The sequence below is a fragment of the Aphelocoma coerulescens genome, unplaced genomic scaffold, assembly GCF_041296385.1.
Source record: "Aphelocoma coerulescens isolate FSJ_1873_10779 unplaced genomic scaffold, UR_Acoe_1.0 HiC_scaffold_46, whole genome shotgun sequence".
Lineage (NCBI taxonomy): Eukaryota > Metazoa > Chordata > Aves > Passeriformes > Corvidae > Aphelocoma > Aphelocoma coerulescens.
The window spans coordinates 2,438,956-2,463,661 of NW_027183804.1; the positions used below are offsets into that span (position 1 = coordinate 2,438,956).

At 58.1% G+C, this 24,706-nt stretch overlaps 1 protein-coding gene across 1 annotated transcript; it reads left to right on the forward strand.

Annotated features, from left to right (window-relative positions):
• The first annotated feature begins 19,649 nt into the window (after positions 1–19,649).
• LOC138101738 (zinc finger protein 501-like) lies at positions 19,650–22,338 on the forward strand. The gene is made up of 4 exons (XM_068999521.1): positions 19,650–19,727; positions 20,329–20,368; positions 21,151–21,229; positions 21,416–22,338. Exons 1-4 carry the CDS (start codon positions 19,657–19,659, stop codon positions 22,336–22,338), a joined length of 1,113 nt encoding a protein of 370 aa, XP_068855622.1. The 5' UTR covers positions 19,650–19,656.
• Positions 22,339–24,706: the final 2,368 nt, after the last annotated feature.

A 24,706-nucleotide genomic window follows, 5' to 3' on the forward strand; every position in this document is an offset into this window, starting at 1 on the left:
TCATCGTGTGGGGAAACACAGCAAAGGAAGTATTTGAGAAAGGAGAGAAAATCATCCAGATTCTCCTGGAAGCTGGCTTTGCCATCAAAAGGAGCAAAGTCAAGGGACCTGCCCAAGAGATCCAGTTCCTGGGAGTAAAGTGGCAAGATGGACGACGTCAGATTCCCACCGAGGTCGTCAACAAGATCACTGCGATGTCTCCACCGACCAGTAAGAAGGAAACACAAGCTTTCCTAGGCGCCATAGGTTTTTGGAGAATGCACATTCCTGAGTACAGCCAGATTGTGAGCCCTCTCTACCTGGTTACCCGCAAGAAGAACGATTTCCACTGGGGCCCTGAACAGCAGCAAGCCTTCGCCCAGATCAAACAGGAAATCGCTCATGCGGTAGCCCTTGGCCCAGTCAGGACAGGACCAGAGGTGAAGAATGTGCTCTACTCTGCAGCCGGGAGCCATGGTCTGTCCTGGAGCCTCTGGCAGAAGGTGCCTGGTGAAACTCGTGGCCGACCACTGGGATTCTGGAGCCGAAGCTACAGAGGATCTGAAGCTAACTACACTCCCACAGAGAAGGAAATCTTGGCCGCCTATGAAGGAGTCCAAGCTGCCTCAGAGGTAATCGGCACAGAGGCACAACTCCTCCTGGCACCCCGACTACCAGTGCTGGGGTGGATGTTCAAGGGAAAGGTTCCTGCCATGCATCACGCCACCGACACCACATGGAGCAAATGGATTGCTCTCATCACACAGCGTGCCCGTATTGGAAACCCGAATCGCCCTGGGATTCTGGAAATTATAACAAACTGGCCTGAAGGTGAGACTTTTGGATTATCTTCTGAAGAAGAGGAAGAGCAAGTGACTCGTGCTGAGGAAGCCCCACCATATAATGAGCTACCGGAGACTGAAAGACGTTATGCCCTCTTCACTGATGGTTCCTGCCGAATTGTAGGCACTAACAGGAAGTGGAAAGCTGCAGTATGGAGCCCCACACGGCAAGTTGCACAAGCTACCGAGGGACAAGGTGGATCGAGTCAGGTTGCAGAGCTTAAAGCCGTCCAGCTGGCTTTGGATATTGCTGAACGAGAGAAGTGGCCGAGGCTCTATCTATACACCGACTCGTGGATGGTAGCTAACGCTCTGTGGGGATGGCTGGTTCGCTGGAGAAAAGCCAACTGGCAGCGCAGAGGGAAACCCATCTGGGCCGCTGAGATTTGGCAGGACATCGCCGCCCGAGTAGAGAAGCTGACCGTGAAGGTTCGACACGTGGATGCGCACGTACCCAAGAGTCGGGCTAATGAAGAACATCGCAACAACGAGCAGGTGGACCGAGCTGCCAAGGTGAAAGTATCACAGGTGGATCTGGACTGGCAGCACAAGGGAGAATTATTCCTAGCTCGTTGGGCCCATGATGCCTCTGGTCATCAGGGGAGAGATGCAACATACCAATGGGCCCGTGACCGAGGGGTGGACCTTACCATGGACAGCATCTCACAGGTCATCCACAGTTGTGAGACCTGTGCTGCAATCAAACAGGCCAAGCGGGTGAAGCCTCTGTGGTACGGTGGACGATGGTCAAAGTACAGGTATGGGGAAGCCTGGCAAGTTGATTACATCACCCTTCCCCAAACTCGCCAAGGCAAGCGCTACGTGTTGACCATGGTTGAAGCAACCACTGGATGGCTGGAGACCTACCCTGTGCCTCATGCTACAGCCCGGAACACCATCTTGGGCCTGGAAAAGCAAGTCCTGTGGAGACATGGCACCCCGGACAGGATCGAGTCAGACAACGGGACTCATTTTAAGAACAGCCTCATCAACACCTGGGCCAGAGAACACGGTATCGAATGGATATATCACATTCCTTATCATGCACCAGCTGCCGGAAAAGTTGAACGCTGCAATGGACTACTTAAAACCACCCTAAAGGCACTTGGTGGGGGAACCTTCAAAAATTGGGAAGTGAACTTAGCGAAGGCTACCTGGATGGTCAATACCCGAGGGTCCATCAATCGAGCTGGTCCTGCCGAGTCTGAACCCTTGCACACAGTGGATGGAGATAGAGTCCCTGTGGTACACCTGAGAGGTATTTTAGGAAAGACTGTTTGGATTAATCCCACCTCAGGCAAAGGCAAACCCATCCGTGGGATTGTCTTTGCTCAAGGACCTGGTTGCACTTGGTGGGTAATGCAAAAAGATGGGGAAACCCGTTGTGTACCACAGGGAGACCTAATCTTAGGTGAGAACGGTGTGTAGGGTTTCATTGTGTATATATATATATATATATATGTATGTGTGTTTAGAGTTTAAGAAGGTATTGATTTGGGATGATGTAGATGGTAATAGAATAAGGGGTGGATAATGTCCTGGGTTGAGGTGTATTCTATTACCATCCTCATGAGCTGTTGAAATCAGGTGGGGCAGTGTTTTCCTTACCTCCTCCCCCCAGACTATCTTTCTGTTAATGGCCCATCATTGTCCTGCTGCATGACTCAGAGATAACTCCCTCCGGACTATCTTCTGTTAACGAGCCTAATCAACACCTGGCCTCATGACTCATTACCTCATTGTGAGATGCTCCACCCAGAGGGAGGAACCAAGCATCCCATCATGGATATAACTGGGACTCTGAGCATCAAAGGGACGGGCTCCACTGGATTTCCAGAGGACAGGAGCTACACAGCCACCGCTGGACTTTCTGAGGAAGAGCAGACCCCTTCTACTACAGGATCACCACTTCAGAGGATTGCAGCCACCATTCCACCAGACTGCTACCACTACCCTGCCTAATAGGGATTCAGGTTGTATCTTGGCTCTGTCAGTGTTTTCTTTTACTTTCTTTTCCTTTTCTTTAATTTCCATTAAATTGTTATTCTGACTTGGTGCCTCTCACTGGTTTATTTTCAAACTAGTACAATAAGTAACATGAATGATAAACATGCAAAAGTGTATAAATGACACTGACTTTTTAGAATAAACAGCCTTTTGCCGGGGTTGTTGGTGGGGTTTGTGTGTGTCGTGCCCGTCCCAACAGCAACACTCCGCCCTTTCCCTACAGTGGAAAAGAACCGTCATTCCCGTGCAGGTGCCCAGGGCCAAAACTGGGATTCCACCTCCAAATTTCTGTATATCCAAGGGTTGTTCCCAGATGAAACCTTCCAGGACAGACAGCTCTGCCTGGCTTGGCCTCCCAGGGACCACCTCTCATCTTCCCAAGGAATTAAACATCTTTTATGTCTGGGCATCCATGCCGATATTGAGAATCCACCTCCAAAGTTCCAGATGTCCAAGGATGGCTCCCAGACCAAAGCTGCCATGAGAGACAGGTCTGGCTGCCCTTGCCCATGGTGACCACCTCTCATCTTCTTCCAAAACTCTTGGACTTTGTGCTTTTCCTTCATGTGGAATAAACCCATCCTTCTCAACAAGGTGCCCATGGCCAAAACTGGGATTCCACCTTCCAAATTCCAGATATCCAAGGGCTGCTCCCAGACAAAAGCTGCCATTACCATCAAGTCTGGCTGGCTTGGCCTCCTGAGGGCCAGATTTCACCCACCGTCCAAACATTGGGGCTCTGTGCTTTCCTACCTATGGAAAAGACTAGTCCTGCTTGTCCAGGCACAAATGGCCAAAATTAGGATTCCACCTCCCAAATTCCCAAAATCCAAGGGCTGCTCCCAGACAAACCTGGCAGGACACACAGATGTGGCTGGCCTTGGCCTCTGGTGGCTGTGTCTCATCTGCCCCTGAAACCCTGGGGCTCGGTGCTACTCTTCCTCTGGAGACCACTGTGACCCTGCGTGGCCTCGTGGAACCCAGGGGCCGTTGTGACCCTGCAGGGCTGGTGGCACCAAGGGCACCATTGTGACCCTGTGGTGTTCCATGGAGCCAAGGGGCCACTGTGGCACTGCTGGCCCCAAAGAACTGAGGGGCCTTTGTGACAGGGCAACTGGGGAGGCCCAGAGTAGACACCAGGAGAAAGGAATTTCCCTCCCAGGCAGGGCTGGGGTGCAACACGTCCCCCAGAAGGAGTCTGGAGCAGCCCAAGGCTTTGTGTGCCCAGGCAGAGGCAGGCAGGACGCAGAGCTGCCAGCAAAGGAAGGGGCCAGCCAGGTGGGGCAGCCGGGGGGATGAGGACAGCCTGCAGGGACAGAGGCGCAGGGCAGGGACAGCGTGGCACAGCCTGGGCTGCAGAGGGCAGAGGGATGGGCAGCAGCTGCAAGGCCCTGACAGAGCCAACTTGTGCAGCCCTTTGGCCACGGCTGCTGGCCCTGGCCCTGAGGCCAGGAGGGGACAAGTGACCCCTGCAGCCCTGGGGCCTCAGTGCCTCCTTGTCCCTGCCCAGCAGCCTGGCAGGGGCTGCCCCATGGTGCTGCCCTGGGCACTGCCCATCCCCACATCCCAGTGCCCCGGCAAGAGCCCTGAGCACTGAGGGAGGGACAGGATCTGCCTTGCCAGGGGCTGGGGCTCAGGCCTTGGCCCTTTGCACTCATGGAACACAGCCAGCTTTGCTCAGCACCAGAGACACCTTTCCCTTGCTTGTCCCCACCTGCCATCGCTGCCTCCAGAGTTCTGCTCTCACTGGAACCTGGGCACACTTTCACGTGAGTCGTGTCCCTCACTGGGACCCATTAAAAGTTAAAGAAACTTTGGACTTTGAATCTGAGTTCTTGAGAAGTTTTTTGAAGACACTCTGAGGGACTGAGTCTGATGTGAACAACACCAAAGCCCTGAGGGGGTCATTAAAGTCCTTGTGCTGCTGCTGTGCTGCTGAGCTGGGCCGGGCTCCTGGCACAGAGGGAACTCTCAAGCTCCTGGCAACCAAGGAGAGCTTCAAAGAGGCAGCTCTGCTGAGGAGCAGCTCCTCTGCCAGCCCAGCAGGGCTGAGGGCACTGCCTGCAGGTACCTGGGAGGAGTGAGCAGAGAGCTGGCTAAAGCAGCTGGAAGGACAGCTCTGAACTCATTCGTGGAGAAACCTTCACAGCGTGGGACACAGTGAGTCTCTGGCTGCAGGGATCCTCTAGAGCTGGCCCATGACACGGCTGCCCTGGCTGTGAGGATGGCTCTGCTGCCGTTCCTGCCTTGGGGGAGGATGTGCTGCAGAGCGGGGCTGCCCTGGGCACCGTCAGAGGGACAGGGCAGGACGGCTCCTGCTGCCAGGGCCGGCTGCAGGCTCTGAAGGTGGGCAGCAGCCAGGGGTGCCCAGGGCTGTCCTGCAGAGCAGCTCCTGCAGCCCTGAGGGCTCTTTGCCAGGCCAGGGCATCTGCCACCTGCCAGGGGCAGCTCTCAGCCTGCCTGGGAGCTCCCCATGGGCTGTGGGGAGCAGTTGGAGGTGGAAGGAGCGACCCCCCTCAGGGCAGACTCCTCCTGCTGGGGAGGTGGTGCTGCATGGCCAGGGCTGCCCTCAGCTTTCTCCTCAAGGGAAGGGAAAGGGGCTCTCAGGTTTGTCTGTGTCACTGAGACTCCTGCACTGCCACCCTGGGGATCAGCAGCTCTGCCTCAGATCTCCCTCAGGAAGTGCCTCCTCACACTCCTCTGCCTGCAGACAGCACCAGCAGCACCTTGGCTTGCAGCATCTCCCTCTGTCTGAGCTGCCCTTCAGGCCCTGCTGCCAGGAAGATGCCCCTGGGCAGTGCCCTGTGCTGGGAGGGCTCTGCAGGGCAGGGCTGAGCCCCCAGGGCTGGGCTGGGCTCTGGCAGCACTGGCAGGGACAAGCCTTGGACCCAGAGAAACAGCTGCCAGGAGGCACAACTGCAGGCAGCAGAGAGCCAGAGCAACCACAGCTGCACAGGGAAAGGGAGAAGGGTTTAGAGCAATGGTTTTGAAATTGGAGCCTTCAAAAAGTCACTTTATTTTTCATTTTAAGTACAATCACTGGGAAATAGAGGGAGGTGAAATGAGCAAAGGGCACCTGTGTGGGGACCAGCAGGTCCGACTGCACTGGGGCACAGGGAGCCCTGTTTTCCCTCAGGGCCCCCAGTGTTCAGGCTGAGAGCAACGCTGAGGATGAGGCAGCAGCACAAACCTGAGCTCAGAAATCAAAAAGCTTAGCCAAGTTCCCTCACAGGAGGAGAAGTGGTTTTGCGGGAATTCCTAAGAAAATAGAACAGGATCGACTCAGGGGGATCTGTCCCAGCTTGTCAATGCCTTCTTCCAACAGTCCACAATGCCCAGAGTGAAGGAATGTCCAACAGCAGCTCCATCAGCCCCTTCCTCCTGCTGGCATTGGCAGACACGCGGCAGCTGCAGCTCCTGCACTTCTGCCTCTTCCTGGGCATCTCCCTGGCTGCCCTCCTGGGCAACGGCCTCATCATCAGTGCCATAGCCTGCGGCCAGCACCTGCACAGCCCCATGTTCTTCTTCCTGCTCAGCCTGGCCCTCACCGACCTGGGCTCCATCTGCACCACTGTCCCCAAGGCCATGCACAATTCCCTCTGGGGCACCAGGCACATCTCCTACTCAGCATGTGCTGCTCAGGTGTTTTTCTTTCTCTTCTTCCTCTCAGCAGAGTATTTCATCCTCACCATCATGTGCTACGACCGCTACGTGTCCATCTGCAAAGCCCTGCACTACGGGACCCTCCTGGGCAGCAGAGCTTGTGCCCACATGGCAGCAGCTGCCTGGGCCAGTGCCTTTCTCTACGCTCTCATGCACACGGCCAATACATTTCCCCTGCCCCTGTGCCAGGGCAATGCCCTGGGCCAGTTCTTCTGTGAAATCCCACACATCCTCAAGCTCTCCTGCTCCAAATCCCACCTCAGGGAACTTGGGCTCATCGCTGTCAGTGCCTGTTTGCTCTTTGGCTGTTTTGTGTTCATTGTTTTCTCCTATGTGCAGATCTTCAGGGCCGTGCTGAGGATCCCCTCTGAGCAGGGCCGGCACAAAGCCTTTTCCACGTGCCTCCCTCACCTGGCCGTGCTCTCTCTGTTCCTCAGCACTGGCTTTTTCCTACCTGAAGCTCCCCTTCCATCTTGTCCATCCCTGGATGTGGCACTGTCAGTTCTGTACTCGGTGGTGCCTCCAGCCCTGAACCCCCTCATCTACAGCCTGAGGAACCAGGAGCTCAGGGGTGCCCTGAGGAAAAGGATCACGGCTGGTTTTCAGCAGCAATAAACTCTCATTCTCCTGCAGAGCTGCTCTGATGTGACTCATTAATGCCCACTCTGTGTCCAGTGTTTGTTGCTGCTGACACAGGTGTTACAATGCTGTGAATTTGTTCTCACAAAAATCTTTGTCTGTTCCATTTTTAATTTGGTATTTGCCTTTCCAGTGTGACCCAGAGACTATATAAACAGGGAGCTGCACTACAGTATGTGTGTGCTGGAACAAAAGAAAGAAGCCTGTGTTGTCTTGTTTCCCTGACATCTTTCCTCCCTGACTTCTCTGGAGCTGCAGGGTCGGTGCCTCTGGGCAGAGCTGGGGGAGAAAAGAGTCCCAGCAGGAGGGCACTGCCAGGGAGCCCCAGGGCTTCTCCTCCGTAACTCCTCTTCCTTCCCTTCCACACTCCCCTGCAGAGCCCCTGCGTTGGTTTCAGGCCTCAGGGCTCTGTCAGCTGGGTCCCAGCCCTGCTGTGTGACTGCCCAGGGGCTGCAGGCAGGGACAGGCCGTGGGCACTGCTGGGACAGAGCTGGGCTCTGCAGCAGCATTTCCATCATGCGAGGGCATCTCCCCAGTGCAGGGCCAGAAAGCTTCAATCTCCTTCCCAGTTTTGTCTCCAGGATGTGCCCAACGCAGCGCCCTGGAGAGGAAACCAGCCCTGAGCAGCAAAGGGTGGCAGTGCTCAGGGTGGGGGCACCCAGCAGTGCCCTGGCAAAGCCAGCGCCGCTGCCAGCAGGGGCCTCTCTGCCCAGCTCACAGAGGTTGTTCTTCCCTCCATGGAGGGACATCCAGGGACCGGGTCAGGGCTCCGTGTTTGCAGTGCACAGACAAGACACAGCCCTGAACACCCTGTGTGTGTGGGGACATAAACCCAGCGAGCACAAACACCTTCAGCTGTTCCTGGAGTTCCCAGAGAGTGCCGTCCCCTGGGAACCCCCTGGATGCGGGGCTGGGATGAGCTCCTGTGCACAGAGCTCCCCGTGCCCATCCCTGCGGCCGTGGGGCACCTCGGGCTGGGGCAGGGCAGGGTGACACCCGCAGGGCTGAGCTCCCTGCCAGGCTCTGGCAGCGGCAGCAGAGCCCAGGGAGCCCCTGCCCGTGCTGCAATGAACTGTCTGTGAGCGTGCCAGGGAAGGACTCGTGTCCCTGAGCAGCCCTGGGGCTGTGAGCAGGGCATGAGCCCGGCTCAGGGCTGGGCACCCGACAGAGCCCTGACACTTCTGGGTGTGCCCATAAGAGAAGGCTTAGGCAAGGTGACCCTGGTGAAACCTCTCTGTCCATCAAGTGACAGCCAAGTGTCTCTGGCACTGTCCCTCCCCAGCCAGGCACCGGGAGAAAATAAGCTGAGAAAACTGTGGGTCACCATAAGGAGAGATTAATGGCTGGGGCAGGGAAGTAAAGAGCAAAGGCCGAATGCAGAAGCAAAGCAACCACAGGGAGGCAAGAATTCAGTGCATGGAGTGGCTGCTTTGGAAGACAAATGGATCAATACAGAAAATCCAGACACCCTCTCACCCCCTTCCTTTCCCAGTTCATTGCTGACCATGACGTCCCATGGAATGGGAGATCCCTTGGGTCAGTCCATCCCAGCTGTCCCCTCCCTGTGCCCTCGGGAACACTTGCCCACCCCAGCCCATAGTTTGGGGGGGCTGCAGAGACGCCTCATGTGGGGCCAGCCCTGCTCAGGGCCAGCCAAAGCCTTGGGCTGGGACCAACCCCGCTGCAGCCACAAGTGCCAAGCACAGCAACCCAGGGGCTGCTCTGGGCAAAGGCAACTCCAGCCCAGCCACAGCCCGGCCAAGGGGGCTCAGGGGGCTCTTCCCACCTCTGTCATTCCACGATTCCATGAATCTTCTCCCTGCAGAGCTCTGTGGAGACACAAGTGACAGAGAGGCAGAAGCAGAGCTATAAAATGCACCAGTACAAACACAGCAGCTCCTGTGAGGAATGAACCCTCCCAGGGCAGCGCTGGGGCAGGAGAAGCACCCAGAGGGAGGATGAGCTCAGGGCATGTGTGTGTGCCCAAGGCACAGAGGGTGAGGCTGGGCAGAGGTCAGGGCAGGGCTGGCAGTGGCAGGGCAGAGCCAGGGACAGCGAGATTGTCCATTGGGACACAGCGCAGCCTCATGGAACTCAGCAGGCCCCTGTGCCAACATGGAATCTCATGGAACCACAGCTCCACTTTGACCAAGTGGGGCCTCATGGGACACCGGTGCCACTGGGACACTGCCAGCTCCTGTGGAATCCAGTGTCCATTGGGACACAGCGCAGCCTCAGGGCAACCTGGGGACCAGTGTGGGGCAATGGAATCTCATGGAACCAAGGGTCACTTGTGACAGAGAGGGGCCCCATGGAACACAAGGGCCACAAAAACATTGCCAGGCCTTGTAGAAACAAGGTGCCGTTGTGGCAGAGCAAGGCCTCGTGGGACCTAGGGGAGCACAGGGTCACAATGGATTCTCATGGAACCAAGGCCCCATTGGGACAAAGCGCGGCCTCATGGAAGGAAACCCGGTGCCACTGGACATCTGCAGCCTTGGAGGAAGCGAGTGTCCACTGTGACACAGCACAGCCTGATGGATCCCAGGAGAGCACAGTGACGCCAGGGAATCCTGGGGAACCAAGTCTCAGCTGTTACAAAGAGGGGCCTCATGGCACCCAGGAGACCATTGTGACACCGTGGAATCTCATGGAAGCAAATGTCCACTGTCCCATGGTGTGGCCTCATAGAGCACTGGAGACCATTGTGACACAGTGGGAAAATATGGAACAAAGGCTCCCGAGGGACACAGCAGGGCCTCATGGAATCCAAGCGTTCTGATGGAATGGAAACTCATGGAACCAAGTGTGCACTGTTTTACAGCGGGGCCTCGTGGCACCCAGGACACCACTGTGACACAATGCAATCTTGGGGAACAAAGTGTCACCTTCAAACACAGCGGGGCCTCGTGGAATCCAGGTGCCACTTGGACATTGCCAGGGCACGTGGATCTCAGTGTCCACTGTGACACAGCACAGCCCCATGGAACTCAGCAGGCCATTGTGACAACATGGAATCTCATGGATCCAAGGCTCTACTTTGACAAGGCGGGGCCTCAGAGGACGCAGGTGCCACTGGGCCATTGCCAGCTCCTGTGGAATCCAGTGTCCATTGGGACACAGCGCAGCCTCAGGGCAACCTGGGGACCAGTGTGGGGCAATGGAATCTCATGGAACCAAGGGTCACTTGTGACAGAGAGGGGCCCCATGGAACACAAGGGCCACTGTCGTGGTTTGACACTGCTTATAATACTAGGTAGCCACAAAAATCGTAACAAAGGGTTCATGAGTAGAGATAAGGATTGGGAGAAAAACATTCTAAGTTCAAAACAGGCTCAAATTCAAAGGTATAAAGTAAATTTATTATTAACAGAGTAGGATAATGAGGAAGAAAATAAGCCTTTCAAACACCTTTTTTCCCCTCCATCCCCTCCCTCTTTCCCTCCAAAAGCACAGGGAGACAGGGCCTGGGAGTGTTTAAGCCAGTTCATCACTCGAGATCTTTCTTCAGGTCCCTCAGGGAGGGGAGTCTCTTTCTTCTGCTCTGCCATGGGCTCCTTCCCACGGGAGACAGTTCTCTGTGCACTTCTCCAGCGTCTTTCTAATTTCACGAGTATCAGTCCCGCCCAGCCTGCTGTAACCTGAGTCCCTCCCACGGGCAAAACAGCCTTCCCAAAACTGCAGGCGTGGTCATTAGTCCATGGGGTGTAGTCTTTTAAGGATCAGCTGCTTCAGTTTGGATGCAAGGACTCTCTTTCTCTGTCTCTGGAAGCAGGAGCCCTCTCTCCCTGTTCAGGTCTCCCCCTGGATTACAGCTTTTGTAGCATCCACCCGCTCCGGCGTGAGCACCTTTTCCCACGGGCTGGGAGTGGATCTCTGCATCCCCCCGTGGACTTCATGGATCCCAGGGAGACAGTTTGTTTTATCCCAGTCCTCACCACGGCTTGCAGAGAAAATCCCGACTCCGATGCTGGGAGCATCTCCTGCCCCTCTTTCTTTCCACTGACCTTGGTGCTGCCAAGTTGTCTTTCTCTACATGTCCTCACTTCCTCCTCTTCCTACGACTAGGAGGAAAGAACTGCTGCTCGTAAATGATGTGTAAACATGTTAAGAATAACTTTTCTATGCAGATATTAAATAGTTAACATTATAACTGGGGTCAAAGTTCCAAGATGCTAATATAGCTTGAGTTATAAGATACCTGTATAATCTGGATCATAAACTCCTGTACAAGGTAATAGCTGGTACAGGGTTAACTGCTGTTCCTAAGTACCATTGCCAACGAATGCCAGCAGTTGCAGGATTTCTGCAGGGTTTCGCAGCACGGAGAAGTTGATTTGGTCTCGGTGCTGCCCCGGGCAATCGTTTGCCGTGTTTGCCCTGCCGGCCCCGTGGCCCCGCTGCCCCTGCGCGGGCGGTCGCAGCCGCCGTTCAGCGCCTCTCTTCATGCGGGCGCTGAGAAGGAGAAGCCGCCGCCCCGGCCTTTCTGCTCGCAGCGCGGCTGGCTAACAGCGGCCAGGCAGGCCAAGCTCGCCGCGGGCAGCACCGAAACGGCGGCGGCCACAGCGGCCACATGGCCACACCCGCGGCACCGGGATGGCCCCGCCGGCGGCGCCTCGCCTCCCCTGGGAAAAAACTGCCCAGGCGCTGCTTTGATTTCCTTCTCACATTCGCCATCCCAGAGGCGCTACCAGCCTCTCCAGCTGGCCAGTGCCATGTCCATCTTCAGAGCCAGCAGGGATCGGCTCTGCCGGACAGAGCAGAAGCTTCCAGCAGCTTCTCACAGAAGCCACCTCCGTGGCCTCCCCCCGCTACCAAAAACTGGGCTGAGCCCAAATCAGCACAGGGTCATTCCACCGCTGGTGGTTGAGAGCACCGCTCCCCAAACCGCACAAGAGTGAGGCTGCCGTGGGGTGAGGGTGCAGGGGGAACTGGACTGCCTGGGAGCCCAGAGCTGGCTGCGGGGGGCTTGGAGGGTGCAGAGCTGGGTGACAGGACCGGGCAGGGACCAGGGCTGGCTGATGGGAGCTGGGCTGGGATCCAGGGCTGGTGGGAGCTGGGGGGATCCAGGGCTGGATGCTGGGAGCTGGGGGGATCCAGGGCTGGATGATGGGAGCTGGACTGGGATCCAGGGCTGGTGGGAGCTGGGGGGATCCAGGGCTGGGAGTGGAGCTGGGGGTTCCAGAGCTGGGTGAGGGGGCTGGGCAGGTCCAGGGCTGGATGCTGAGAGCTGGGGGGATCCAGGGCTGGATGCTGGGAGCTGGGGGGATCCAGGGCTGGGTGCTGGGAGCTGGGGGGATCCAGGGCTGGGTGATGGGATCTGGGGGGGATCCAGGGCTGGATGATGGGAGCTGGGGGGGATCCAGGGCTGGATGATGGGAGCTGGGGGGATCCAGGGCTGGGTGATGGGAGCTGGGGGGATCCAGGGTTGGGTGATGGGAGCTGAGGGGATCCAGGGCTGGATGCTGGGTGGGAGGTGCTCAATGGATGCTGATTCTGGTTGCAGATTCTACTTCACTCTGCATCAGGAAGACTCTCGAGCTGATAGTTTCTTCTGTCACTTCCCTACCTACAAGTCCCTGGCCCCGCCTACCAGCAGATTCACAGGGTCTGTTTGCAGAGACACATTCATCACATTCCTTTCAATGTTTCCCTGAAATCGCTGTATTGTTACACTGAATTCAACAAATGTTTGCTTTTGGTGGATGCCTTTTTCTTGGAATGGACAAGAGACCTTCATGTGTGCAAGCCGTGTGCCTTCCTGCTTGCTCTGCTCTGAGGGCAAAAGTCGCTTTCTCTGTTCAGCTGTGCTGCTCCTTTCCACTGTGCTGGCTCAAACAATGGACACTGGCACTTCAAACCAGTGGGAGGAGTTGGGAAATGTGAGTGAAAATAGATTATCCAGAACCACCCTTGATCTGTCCTCGCTCACTCACTGGACTTGAGGAGATCCTTGGTAAGTGCTGCCCGGGAAGCCTGTGAAAACAGGAGTCAATCTGATTTTACCACCCGTGTGCTGTAATGCAGCCTCCAAAAGGAGCGATGCTTTTCTGCACCTGTGCACACACGTGTCTAAAGCACGTGAATCCTCCATGAGTTCCACATTCATTCTGAGGTTTTGCACCCAACTGTTCATTTGGTCCTGATGTTGCTCATTTTATCTTCAATGGTTGTAAATCAAAGCAGATCAGAGGAAATGAGAAATACAAAATTTTTTAAAAAACCAAGAACACCCACTGACAGCACTGCAGAAGATTTTTTTATAGTATAGTTTTTATTAAATCTTCTGTCAGTAGATATGTTCCTCCTAATTCCTTTATGCCTTTTGAACCACAGCTATTTATCATTATTCCTTTTTAGTATTTATTATGCTTTTTAAACCCCATGTATAACAGGCTGATACAATCAGAAGTAGTTTTCTATCCCAAACAGACTGAAAAACTCACTTCTTCATCCCAAAGAGACTAAAGCCGGTGTGTTTGGCATCCCATCTCCCACAGCCGGTCCCGGTATCTCCGCAGGGGATTTCTGCCCTGGGGCAGCCCCGTGGCCATGGTGACACCCTGAAACATAGATTTAAAAGAAACAGAAAGATTTTAGTTATAGGCTAGCTGTGTTGAAATGAGTTAGAATAAGAAAGAATTAGAGCTGGACTAGAGTTAATTAAACTAATTAAGAGAAAATAATAAGAGATTTGAAATGGTTTTTAAGATGTTAGTAATTGATTACGGAATAATTGATGATCTGTCATTTGTATGTTTGTTTAGCTGTGCTTAGAACGAGGAACAGAAATATTGATCAGTTGGTGTAGGGAACAAGGACAATTCCCAATTTCCTCCCTCTGTGGGAACCTATTCAAAAGTCAGGCAAGAGGAAGTTTGGAGGTCACTAAAGTAATTAAGATTGTTAAAAGTTCAGAAAGGCAAAAAAGGTGCAAGTGAGGGAGATGAGCTTACTTCATCTGTCTGGGACCACCGCCCCAATTCGAGAGCAGCCACTCAATTCAGAGCACGCACTGCGCATGCTTAATGCCATTAAAGCTCATTTCCATACGAAGCGGAGAATGGGAGGGGTCACTGTTAGAAATATGTATTTGTAGTTTGGATATTCATCACTTTTGTGGCTAAATGAACTCTGTAACCGTTCATACCTGGGCACTGCGCATTAGGAAGCTGTTCCACGCCGCTGTCCGGCGCCAATCAAACATTCACTTTCTAACTCTAAACTGTTAGAGAGCTTTTGTCTGTCTCAGCTGGATATCGATATGAGATCGATATTCACATCTTGGTAAATCAAGCCCCGAGCACGGACACTGGGGCCGGTGTGCGAAGGCGTTTGGGGCTGCACGGACGTTCCTTAGCAGCAATGTTTGTCTTTATTCTCTCTGTTTTTATTCTCTCTGTCTTTACTCTCTTTCTCTTTACTCTCACTCTATTCTCTTTCTTCTTATCGTCTCTCTCTTTTCCCCCCTCTTTATTCCCTCTCTCTTCACTCTCTCTATTCTCTCTCTGAAGAAAATGAATACAAAAGCTGAATTTTTTAGCAGTATGTAGAACAAAGGCAAATCACAGCGCTGGGGCGCTTGGCAATATTGCCAGAGGCGCCCTCCATTCATTTCACTGTGGACTTAAGGACTCTCTTAAACTGTTTCATATTCATTAAGCCCAGAAAGTCATTTACACTTCACTCAACTTTCCCCCTCTCCGGTCTCTGCCCCTTCCGCCAGCACGCCGCCGCCTCGGTGCTCGGATCTTGAAGAAGAGACACAAAGTCCGAACAGAACAAGCTCTGCTGTTGTTCCCTTTTTATTTTTTTTTTCCCAGTTATTTTATGCTATTTTATTTTATAATCTATTTTACTTTTCGTTTGTCTTCTTTTTTTTCTTTTTGCCTTTTTATTTTTTCTTCCATTTCATCGGCTTTTTCGCTATTTTCGCCTACCGCAGCCTTTGTTCCCCTGCTGGAGGTTTGTGGTGAGGTGCTGTCCCAGCGGCTTTCCCCGGAAACCAACGAGATCAATTGAAATAATGATGAATTGTTGAACTCTTCCCGCTGCTGTTTCCAGAAGGCCCCGGGAGGAGCCGGGGGCGGGAGGGGGGTCCCGGTGCCGGGGGCAGTCCCCGCTCGCCGGGCGGATCCCGGTGGCGCAGGGCGGGAGACGGAGAAGCCAAAGGGACCGAGGGAGCGCGGGGGGAGGGGACGGGGCAATTCCAGGGAATTCCCCTGGATCCCCTCCTGCCATCCCCCGGACCCTCCTCGGCCGCGCCCTGCGGGACCCCCGGGCCGGGCTGGGCTGAGCTCCCGGGCCCCGCGGCCAAACTCTGCCTGGAACCCGCTGGGTTCGGCCCGAAGCGGGGCAAGCAGCGGGACCCGCGGATCCATTTTGTCCTGCGGCTGCGGGGCCCCAGCCCCGGCGGAGCAGGACTGGGCGCTGTGACCCCGATCCCTGACTCCCCATCTCCTTCTCTCTCTCTCTCCTCTCTTCTCCCTTTTCTTTGGGTGATCATAAATCCCGGAGCGGCTGCAGAGCCCCGTGCCCAGCTCGGGTTTCCCAGGAAAGGGAGGCCTGGGGCTGAGGTGCCCTGGGATGGCCGGGAATGGGGTCCAGGGGTCCCCGGGGTCAGGGAAACAGGGGATGCAGGGGCTGGGAGAGGAGGATACCCGGGACAGGGGATGCAGGGGGATGTTGGTGCCGGATGAGGGGTGCAGGGGGGTCCCAGGGCTCCCAAAGCCCAGGGAATCCAAGGGGATTCAAGGGGGTTCCAGGGCTCCCAAAGCCCTTCCCAGGGGGGAGCAGGAGCTGGGTCAGGAGCGCTGTGGGAGAGAAAAGGGGGTGACCCCGGCATGAGGGGACATGGGGGAGTCACACGCGCTCCGAGGGGGGGACACGACCCCCGGGGATCCCCCCTCACCTCCTCCCGCAGGTGGAGGCCGAGCCCCAGCCCAGGAGGACGAAGCCCAACACGAAGCCCCCGGCCCCCGTCAGCATCTTGGGGGGCGTCCGGCGGCAGCTCCGGGGCGGGAGGGGCAGGATCCGGGAAACGGCGGCGGCTGCCGGGAAGGGACCGGGACGGACTGGGACAGGCTGGGATGGACTGGGACAGACTGGGACACCGGCATACACCAGGACCAGAACCAGGACCGGAACCCACTGGGACCAGAACTGGGTAACAGAGGTCACACTGCGAGCAACAGGGACCACTCTGAGGACTGGGAGAAACTGGGAGCGTGCTGAGTGCAGCTGGCAGCAGCTGGGAGTGGCTGGGAGCGTGCGGGAACAAACTGGGCGAACATGGAACACCCGGGGGACGCGGAACAGCCGAGGGACACGGGATGTCCACGGACCGTGGGAGGTCCAAGGAACGCTGAGCGTCGCTGCCGCGGCTGGAAAAGCTTGAATGGAGTTTTTATCCCGTGACGTTCCCGGGAGCAGCGGCAGCTCCGCGCCCCCAGCCCGGGGGTGGGAGCAGGGGAGCCGCGGGCAGCACCTTCGGGGCACAGCCGGGGGCTGGGGGGCTCCTCCCCGCAGTTCATTTTCTCTCCCCTCCATTCACATTTTCTCCCCAGAATTGAAGTGTTTCTCGCCCCGATTAAACTGTTCTCCCCAGTTAAGCCCTGAGGCCCCTCCGATTGAGACCTTCCGGAAAGAGCAGCGGGAAGACTTCAAAAATCCATCATTATTTCGTTTGTTTCAGAGGGAGAACCGGTAGGACAGCATCGCACCACAAACCTCCGGGAAGGAAACAAAGGCTGGGGGGGGGGAGGGAAATAGAGAAAAAAACCCGATATAATAGAAGAAGAAAAAAAAAAGGAAAAAAAAAAAAAGAAACTAAGAATAAAAGAATAAGAATGAGTATGATAGATTATAAAATAAAATGGTATAAAATAAATATGAAAGAAGAAAATAACGCCAGAGCTTATTCCGTTGCGACTTCGGGTCTCTTCTCCGAGCTGGGTCTGAGCCAGGAGCCGGTGGGCTGGGAGAGACATCGCTGCTGAGGGGCTGAATATTTCCGAAACTAAAGGATCAAGGGACAGCTTGAGGTTCCAGCAGTCCCCACGCACACGTTCGATTCCCTCATTTCAAGCTGAAAGCTCAGCTCCACTTGTGACTCTGCTTTGTAGCGATGGATGGAAACATTCCCCGCAATTCCCGTCCAAAGAGCCCGGCAAGGTTCGTGTCGGGAGAGCTCCCTCGGGGCAGCCCCGGCTCCTGCCCTGCTTGAGTCCCTCTCGAGCCCGCTGTGGTTTCCAGCTGCTTCGCTCCAGCTGCCCCAAATGCCCGTGAATTACACGGAACTGGAACAGATGCGAGTCCTCGTGGCTCGGGCTAAGGGCAGGGAGAGGTCACTGAGGGATCGCCATCGCGGCCACAAGAGCCCCGACGTGGGGAATGAACTGGATTTGGGACGGAGCGGATCAGAACAGGAGAGTGAGGAAGAAAATAAACCCTGGAACAGAACCTTCCCCCGGCCTCTTTCTCCTTGCCGGAGTTCACTTTATGCCCGGCTCCTCCCTGCTGTGCCCAGCGGGGCAGGGAGAAGGGATGGGAGTCGCGCTCAGTTCGTGCCGCTGCTTCCCCCTCGGGGACGGGAATCCTTCCCTGCTGCGGCGCGGGGTCCCTCCCATGGGGTCAGTCCCTGCCCTGGCCAGCGGGGGGTCCCTCCCATGGGGTCAGTCCCTGCCCTGGCCAGCGGGGGGTCCCTCCCCAGCCGTGCGGTCACTCCCCGGCCCGGCCCTGAGGCGCGGGGCAGTCGCGGGGCAGCCGCGCTCCGGCCCCGTCAGCGGCAGCGCCGCTTCGTGCCGGGCAGGAGCGGCAGAAGGAGCCGGGCGGCGGCGGGGGCTGAACCCCGGCAGCAGCGAGGAGGAAGAAGAGGAAGAAGAGGAAGAAGAGGAGGAAGAGGAAGAAGAGGAAGAAGAGGAAGGGGCCGGGGCTGCCTGCGGTGTCCGATCCCCGGCAGCAGCGGGGAGGCCTCGGGCAGCGGCGGCGGGCGGGGCCCTTTGGAGCCGCCCCGAGGGCTCGGTGCCGCCCCGGGCCCCTGAAGGAGCCGCTCGGCGGGACGGGCGAGCTGGGAACGAGAGAAAACCCCGAGGAAAGAAGAAAATCCGATCAAAGAGCCGCATCGAGGGGCGTCTCCGCCGGCCCGTGGCACCCAGAAACCCCGGAAAATCGCTGCCATGCACTAAAGAACCTTTCCGTGCGCAGCCAGGGGCGCAGAGGGGGGATCCTTATGAAGCCCCCTCCCCTCAGTCCCTCCTGGGCACGGCCGGGCATTAGCGCAGCTCCCGGGGCTGTGTCCCGGCACCGGCTGCTGCCCCAGGGCACGGGGCTGCCGCGCTCGGGCATTAAACGCGACAGATTTGGGGAGCAGGGACAGCCACAGAAAGCCTCGGGGAGCCCTCGGGAGCCTGGAGCTGCACGAGGGCCACAAAGGATGCCCTGGACACAGCGATGGCCCCAGCAGCGGCTCTGCCCCCCAGCACGGGGCTGTGTCCCAGACCCCCCGCTCCAGCCCGAGGTTTCGGGGCGGCAGCGGAGCTGCTGGACGGAGGACGGCTGGAGGAGCAGGAGCGGGAGGAAGAGGAGGGATAAAGGGGGAGGGGCGGGAGGAAGAGGCGGGCCAGAGGGGGCAGGAAGAGGAGCCTCCATGTGCATCCATCGCTCTCTGTGTCCGCAGCTCTCGGCCTCGGGAACACCGCTCCCCCCATCCCGCAGGTGACCGGGGAGGGGCAGCTCGCCCCAAATATCTTGGGCGGTGCCGGGGGTTGTTTCGGGAGAGGGGATTTTTGGAGCTTGGAGGATTCCAGCACCGAGCCCCAAATATCTTTGTTGGTGCCTGGGGGAGGGGGGTTTGGTGGGGCGGGGGAGGGGAGGCGGATGTTTGGATCTTGCAGGGCTCCGAATGTGAGTCGCAAATGCCCCTTGGGGGATATTGGGGAGCCCCCGGCACGCGGGGTTTTGGGGGTCCCGGTGGCGGCTGCCGGGAGAAATGGGATGGGGCGGGATGGGGCCCGGGAAGGGTGGGATGTGGATTGGGGTGTGAGATGAAGTGTGGCGGAGGGGGATGGGCGGGATGGGGCCTGGGATGAGGCAGGCGAAGGTTGGGGATGATGAGGCCGGGGGGACCCCAGTCCTCAGGGGCCTGCGGGGTATCCGCCAGCTCCGAGGGAGTTTTGGGGCACCCCTAATCCTGAGGGGGCGGTGCTGGCAGCGGGGGACACGTGGCTCCGGCACCTCTGGCCCCAGCTGAGCCCCCCCCGCCCCCAGCGCCCCCCGGAGCGGAATTTGGGGAGGGGGAGGTGGGGGCGGCCAGGCCGGGCCCCCCCGCGCTGTCCCGGCGGGGGCCGAGTGCGGGCGGGAGCCCCGCGGGGCCCGGCCCTGCCCGGGCACGGCTGATGCCGCCCGCCCGCGCTCCGCACTGGTCCGGACTGGTGCTCCCAGTGCCGTGCGGGGCGGGGCCGCTCTGGGGACCCCCCAGGGCACAGCGCGGCTGCTTTGGGGCTGTCGGCAGCGCCCGGCGCTGGGCATGGGGCGTGTGGGGGCAGCTGGGGCCGCACTGGTGGCACTGGTGGTGCTGGGAGCCCCCCCGGGCGCGGGGTGAGCGGTGAGAAGGGGGGCGGGTCTGGGACCCCAAATTGAGCGAAATGGGGAATGGAACCCCCAAAGTGAGCAGGAGGGGGCTGGAACCCCCAAAACCAAGGCCGGGGAAGGGGAGGTGGGGATTGGGGATGGGGAAGGTGCAGAAGGGGGGGGGGGGGGGGGAAGAGGGGGCTGGGACCCCCAAGCAAAGCGGGGTGGGGATGGGACACCCAAATTGAGCTGGAATGGGGCTGTGGATTGGGGGAACGCTGAGAAAGGGGAGGAGAGGGGAGGGAAAGGTGGGGTTGGGACAGCAGAAGAGCGGTTCCATGGGGGTGCAGCCCTGTCCCCCAGCACCTGAGCCCTGGAGCGATTCCCTGGGGCTCTGGGGAAGGGAGGGATCCGCACTGGGGGGGTCCCCAACCCCCCTGTCCATCCCTGGGGCTGATCGGGGGCTCCCCCCACACAGCAGCCGGTGCTGCGGCAGCCGTGGGGCAGAGGGGGTGGGAAAGGGGGGTCAGGGTGGGAGTGGAGGAGGAGCGGGAGGAAGAGGAGGGAGAGAGGAGGAGGAGGAGCTGGAGAACCACGAGGTTCCACCACCCGCCCACTGTGTCCGCAGCACCCCCAGCCCCGGTAGCATCTTCCCCCCCATCCTGCAGGTGAGCGGGGAGGGGGAGCTCACCCCAAATCTATCGGGGGGTCAGCAGGAGGGGTTTTTTTGGAGGGGTGTTTGGAGCTTGCAGATTCTGGAATTGAGCCCCAGATGTCCTTGCATGTCCGTGGGAGGGATTTTTTGGGATATGTGGATCTTGCAGGACTCCAAAGCTGAGCCATAATTGCCCCTTGGGGGTCTTGGGGGGTCCATGTGAGGATTGCCCGGTCCTGGTGGGGTTGGACATTGGCTTTGGGGATCCCCAGGAGAGCTGGGGGCTGGAACACGGGACCCCTGGAGTGGGGAGAGCAGAGAGGGACGATACCAGAGCTGGGGGACCCCCAAGATCCTGGAAAGGTGGGGGGCCTGGAGATGAGGTGGGGTTGGGACCCCTCAGCCCTAAAAGGGGCAGTGAGGAGAGGGGGGAGCCCCAAGTGCCTGGAGTGGAGGGAGGCTGAAGAGGGAGACCCTGGGACCTCTGGGAACCAAAGCAGAATCAGGAAAAAAGGGACCTGTGGGATCCCCAAACCCCCCAGCATCCCTAAGCAGGACCCCGGAGAGGGGGATCCCCAGGACCCAGGGGACCCCCAGCAGCCCTGACAAGGGGGACCCCCAGAACCCCAAAGTGAGGAGACTGGAAAGGGGGAACTCCTGGAGGCCGTTTTTGGAGTCACTCTTGATTTTTTGTTGGTTTTATGGACACCAGGTACCCAGTGACTTCTAGAGGTGGACTTGGGCAGGAGGAAGCCCCAACCCAACACACTCATCCCTTGTTTCTCCCCAAACCAGGATTTCCCATTCCCAACCCTTGGCTGGATGGAGGAGGAGGCTGTGAGGAAGAGGAAGATGCCCCGGGAGCCCCAGGCAGGTGAGGAGGAAGTCAGTGCCCCTTTCCCCCTCTCTCCTGCTCCATCTCCCAGCCCAGCATCGCCCCCGGCTGCAGGACAACCCCGCTGCCGACGCCGTCCTGCCGGGGACGGACTGGGGGGATCTCCTTCCCCTTCCCTGTGGCACGGAGGCAAATCCCATCCTCTCCTTGTCCTTCCTCCCCCAGACAAGGAGCTGAGGACGGAGCCCAGGGAGGACAAATCCCCACGGCAGAACCTGGTGGAAGAGGCCGTTTTGAGCGGCTCCACGGCGCAGGAATCCAACGGGGAGGAAAAGCTCCGGAGATCCCGCAGGAGGAGGGGCTGCAAACACAGCCCAGGGTGGTCTGAGGAGGAAAGACCCACCCTGTGCCGGGAAGGCGGCCGGAGATGCAGCCAGAGGTCAGAGCTGGTGGTTCATGAGCAGCTTCACGATGGGGAGAAGCCCCACAAGTGTGGGGAATGTGGGAAGAGCTTCAGGTGGAGCTCCCACCTGATCAACCACCAGAGGATCCACACTGGGGAGAGGCCCTATGAGTGTCCTGAGTGTGAGAAGAGGTTTCAGACCAGCTCAAGTCTCCTCCTGCACCAGCGGATTCACACGGATGAGAGGCCCTTCCGCTGCCCCGAATGCAGGAAGGGCTTCAATCAAAACTCCACCCTCGTTAAGCACCAGCGCATCCACACAGGGGAGAGGCCCTACGAGTGTCCCCAGTGTGGGAAGAGCTTCTCCAGGAGCTCTCACTTGATCGTCCACCAGCACATTCACACCGGGGAGAGGCCCTACGAGTGTGGGGAATGTGGGAAGAGCTTCAGCCACAGCTCCAACCTGATCCGCCACCAGCGCATCCACACAGGGGAGAGGCCCTACGAGTGTCCTGAGTGTGGGAAGAGGTTTCAGACCAGCTCCAGTCTCCTCCTGCACGAGCGGATTCACACGGATGAGAGGCCCTTCCGCTGCCCCGAATGCAGGAAAGGATTCAGGTACAACTCCACCCTCATCAGGCACTGGTGCATCCACACCGGGGAGAGGCCCTACGAGTGTCCCCAGTGTGGGAAGAGCTTCTCCAGGAGCTCTCACTTGACCAGACACCAACGGAGGCACCGCTAAGGGAAGCCCTGCGAGTGCCCCGACTGCGGGAAGAGCTTTGTCCTCTGCTCCAAATCCATCTCCCATCAGAGGAGCCACGTTTGGCAGAGCCGTGGTGACCCACATTCCCTGTGATCCAGTTTGGGAAGACCCCTGGCTGGTGCTCTCCACGTTCTCCTGGATCCCTGTAGGCACCTGGGTGAACGCAGGGGCAGGAACATCCATCGGGACTCAGATCAACATTGGAAATTCATTGGGAAGAGCTGATTTTTTACCGTTACACTCTAAAATTTTCATCTATTCTGTCCAATTGTTTTCTCTGGTGGTATCAAGCAACCCTGGATGATCTTGGAGATCTTCTGCAACCTAAGTAATTTCTGTGTTAATCCCACTGAAACAACCAAAATTGAGGTAGAAATAAAGAAATTAAACAAAGAGATCTAAAGCGGCACCATTTTACCTGAATTTGGGGTTGAATTTGCGGTTCAGGGGAATATTCGGGAGGATCTGAGTGTTGTGGAGCCACAAAGCCAGGCAGATTGGGGCCACAATCTCACAGTTGTGCTGGCAGAACGTGTCCACCTGAGCCCATCTATTCTCCAGGAATTCCGGTTGTCTGTCCCAGTCCCTGCCCTGGGTCTGCCCATCCAGGGTGTCCCCCCCAAAAGTGCCCAAATCGCTGCTGAAGTGCCTGAGCTGCTCAGGGCTGTGGATGTTCCTGTCCCCCAGCCTGTCCTGGTCGATGCCATGGGGGGTGGGAGGGGGTCTAGGGGTGCCTTGGGGGACTGGGAGGGGCTTTTGTGTCTCTTGAGGGCATTTGTGGTTCTTGGAGGGGCCTTTTAGGGTGGTCTCTGAGAGAGTTTAAGTGATCTTGGCTGGGCCGTCTGTCTTGGAGAGAATTTTGTGGTTCTTGGGGTCATTTATGATGCAGGGAGTGGTTGGGGGAGTCCTGGCCAGGAGCTGTGGGGCAGTTTGAGGTGTCCAGGAGTGGCTGTGGGGCTGGGAGGGGGTTTTAGGGCAGATCTGTCCTCTCCCCCAGACCCCAAAACTGCCACCAGACCCCACCCCCAAGATGGTGCTGGTGGTCAGGGGCTCCATGTTGGGGTTCATCCTCCTGGCACTGCAGGAGAAGGTGAGGGGGGTCCCCAGGGGCCATGTGTGTCCCCCCAGAGCGTGTGTGACCCCCCCATCCCGGTGTCACCCCCTTTTCCCTGCCCACAGGGCTCCTGAGCCAGCCCCTGCTGCCCCGGGAGGGAATTTGGGGAGGGGGCAGAGGGGGTGCGCAGCCCCCGCCGGGGGATGACCCCGGCCCAGCGCCCTTCGTTCAGCACCGAGCTGGGCTTGGGGCCGCAGGAGGAAGAGGCCGATGGGAAGCAGATCCTGCAGGGGGGACAGGGCTTGGGCTCAGGGCAAGGTCCTGCCCTGCACACCTGGCTCAGGTGTGAGCCTGCCCCGGGAAGGGAGCGGGACATTCCCATCCCCACGCATCAGGGCTGGGAGCAGTGCTGGGAGCACGGACATGGAAATCCTGGGAGCCACTGGGACCGCACTGGGGGGTGAATGATCCCCCCCAGCACCTTTCCAGGCCGCCCTGCGACCTGAGAAATGCTCGCTGGGCCTCAGCCTTGGCCAAGAGCCCCCGGGCTCAGCTGCTCTGAGCTCAGGCGCTGCCGGCTCCCGCAGCCCGCCCAGGGCCGCCCTGCCCGTGCCGGGGCTGTGCTGGAATTCTCTGCTGCTGCTGGGCCACTCGGGGGGTCTGGCCCAGCAGGAAAGGTGACCCTGAGCCAGGAGCTTTCCTTGGCCGCAGCAAAGCCTCGGCACGGAAAGACCTTCCCAGCGCTGTGCCCTGGGCCGGGAGGGATTGTGCCACCAGAGCTGTCCCTCCATTTCGTCTGCCAGGCAGCTTTAGCACAGGAAAAGTGGAGAAGCCAGAGCTGCCTCTCAGCTTTCCGCAGCCCTCCAGGGGAATCCTGTGTGGGAAGCAGCCTGGGAACAGGGTTTCTGTGCCAGGGCAGGGGAATTCAGAGCCCTTTCCTCCCCCGTGGGCCCAGGCTCTGGCCCTTGCCCTTTGCAATGGCCCTGCAGCTGCCAGAGGGGCCTTTTTGGCTCAGCTGAGAGCAGTCCTGCTGCAAGGCTGTCCTCGAGCTGCTTGGGCTGCACATGTGCCCAGGGAATGCTCATTGCTTGCAGTCTCAGGCGCTGTGGGTGTGCAGGTGTAACTACTGCAGGAGGGAACAGCTCTGCTGGGGGCAGTTCTTGCAAGGTGCTGGCCCTGGCTCGGGGCTGGGCCGGGGCCAGCGGCAGAAAATCAACTTGCAGCTCGGGCCCCGCAGCAGGGAGGAGCAGCAATTGCTGGCGGAGAGAGACTCTTGCCAAGGGCCTGCGGGGC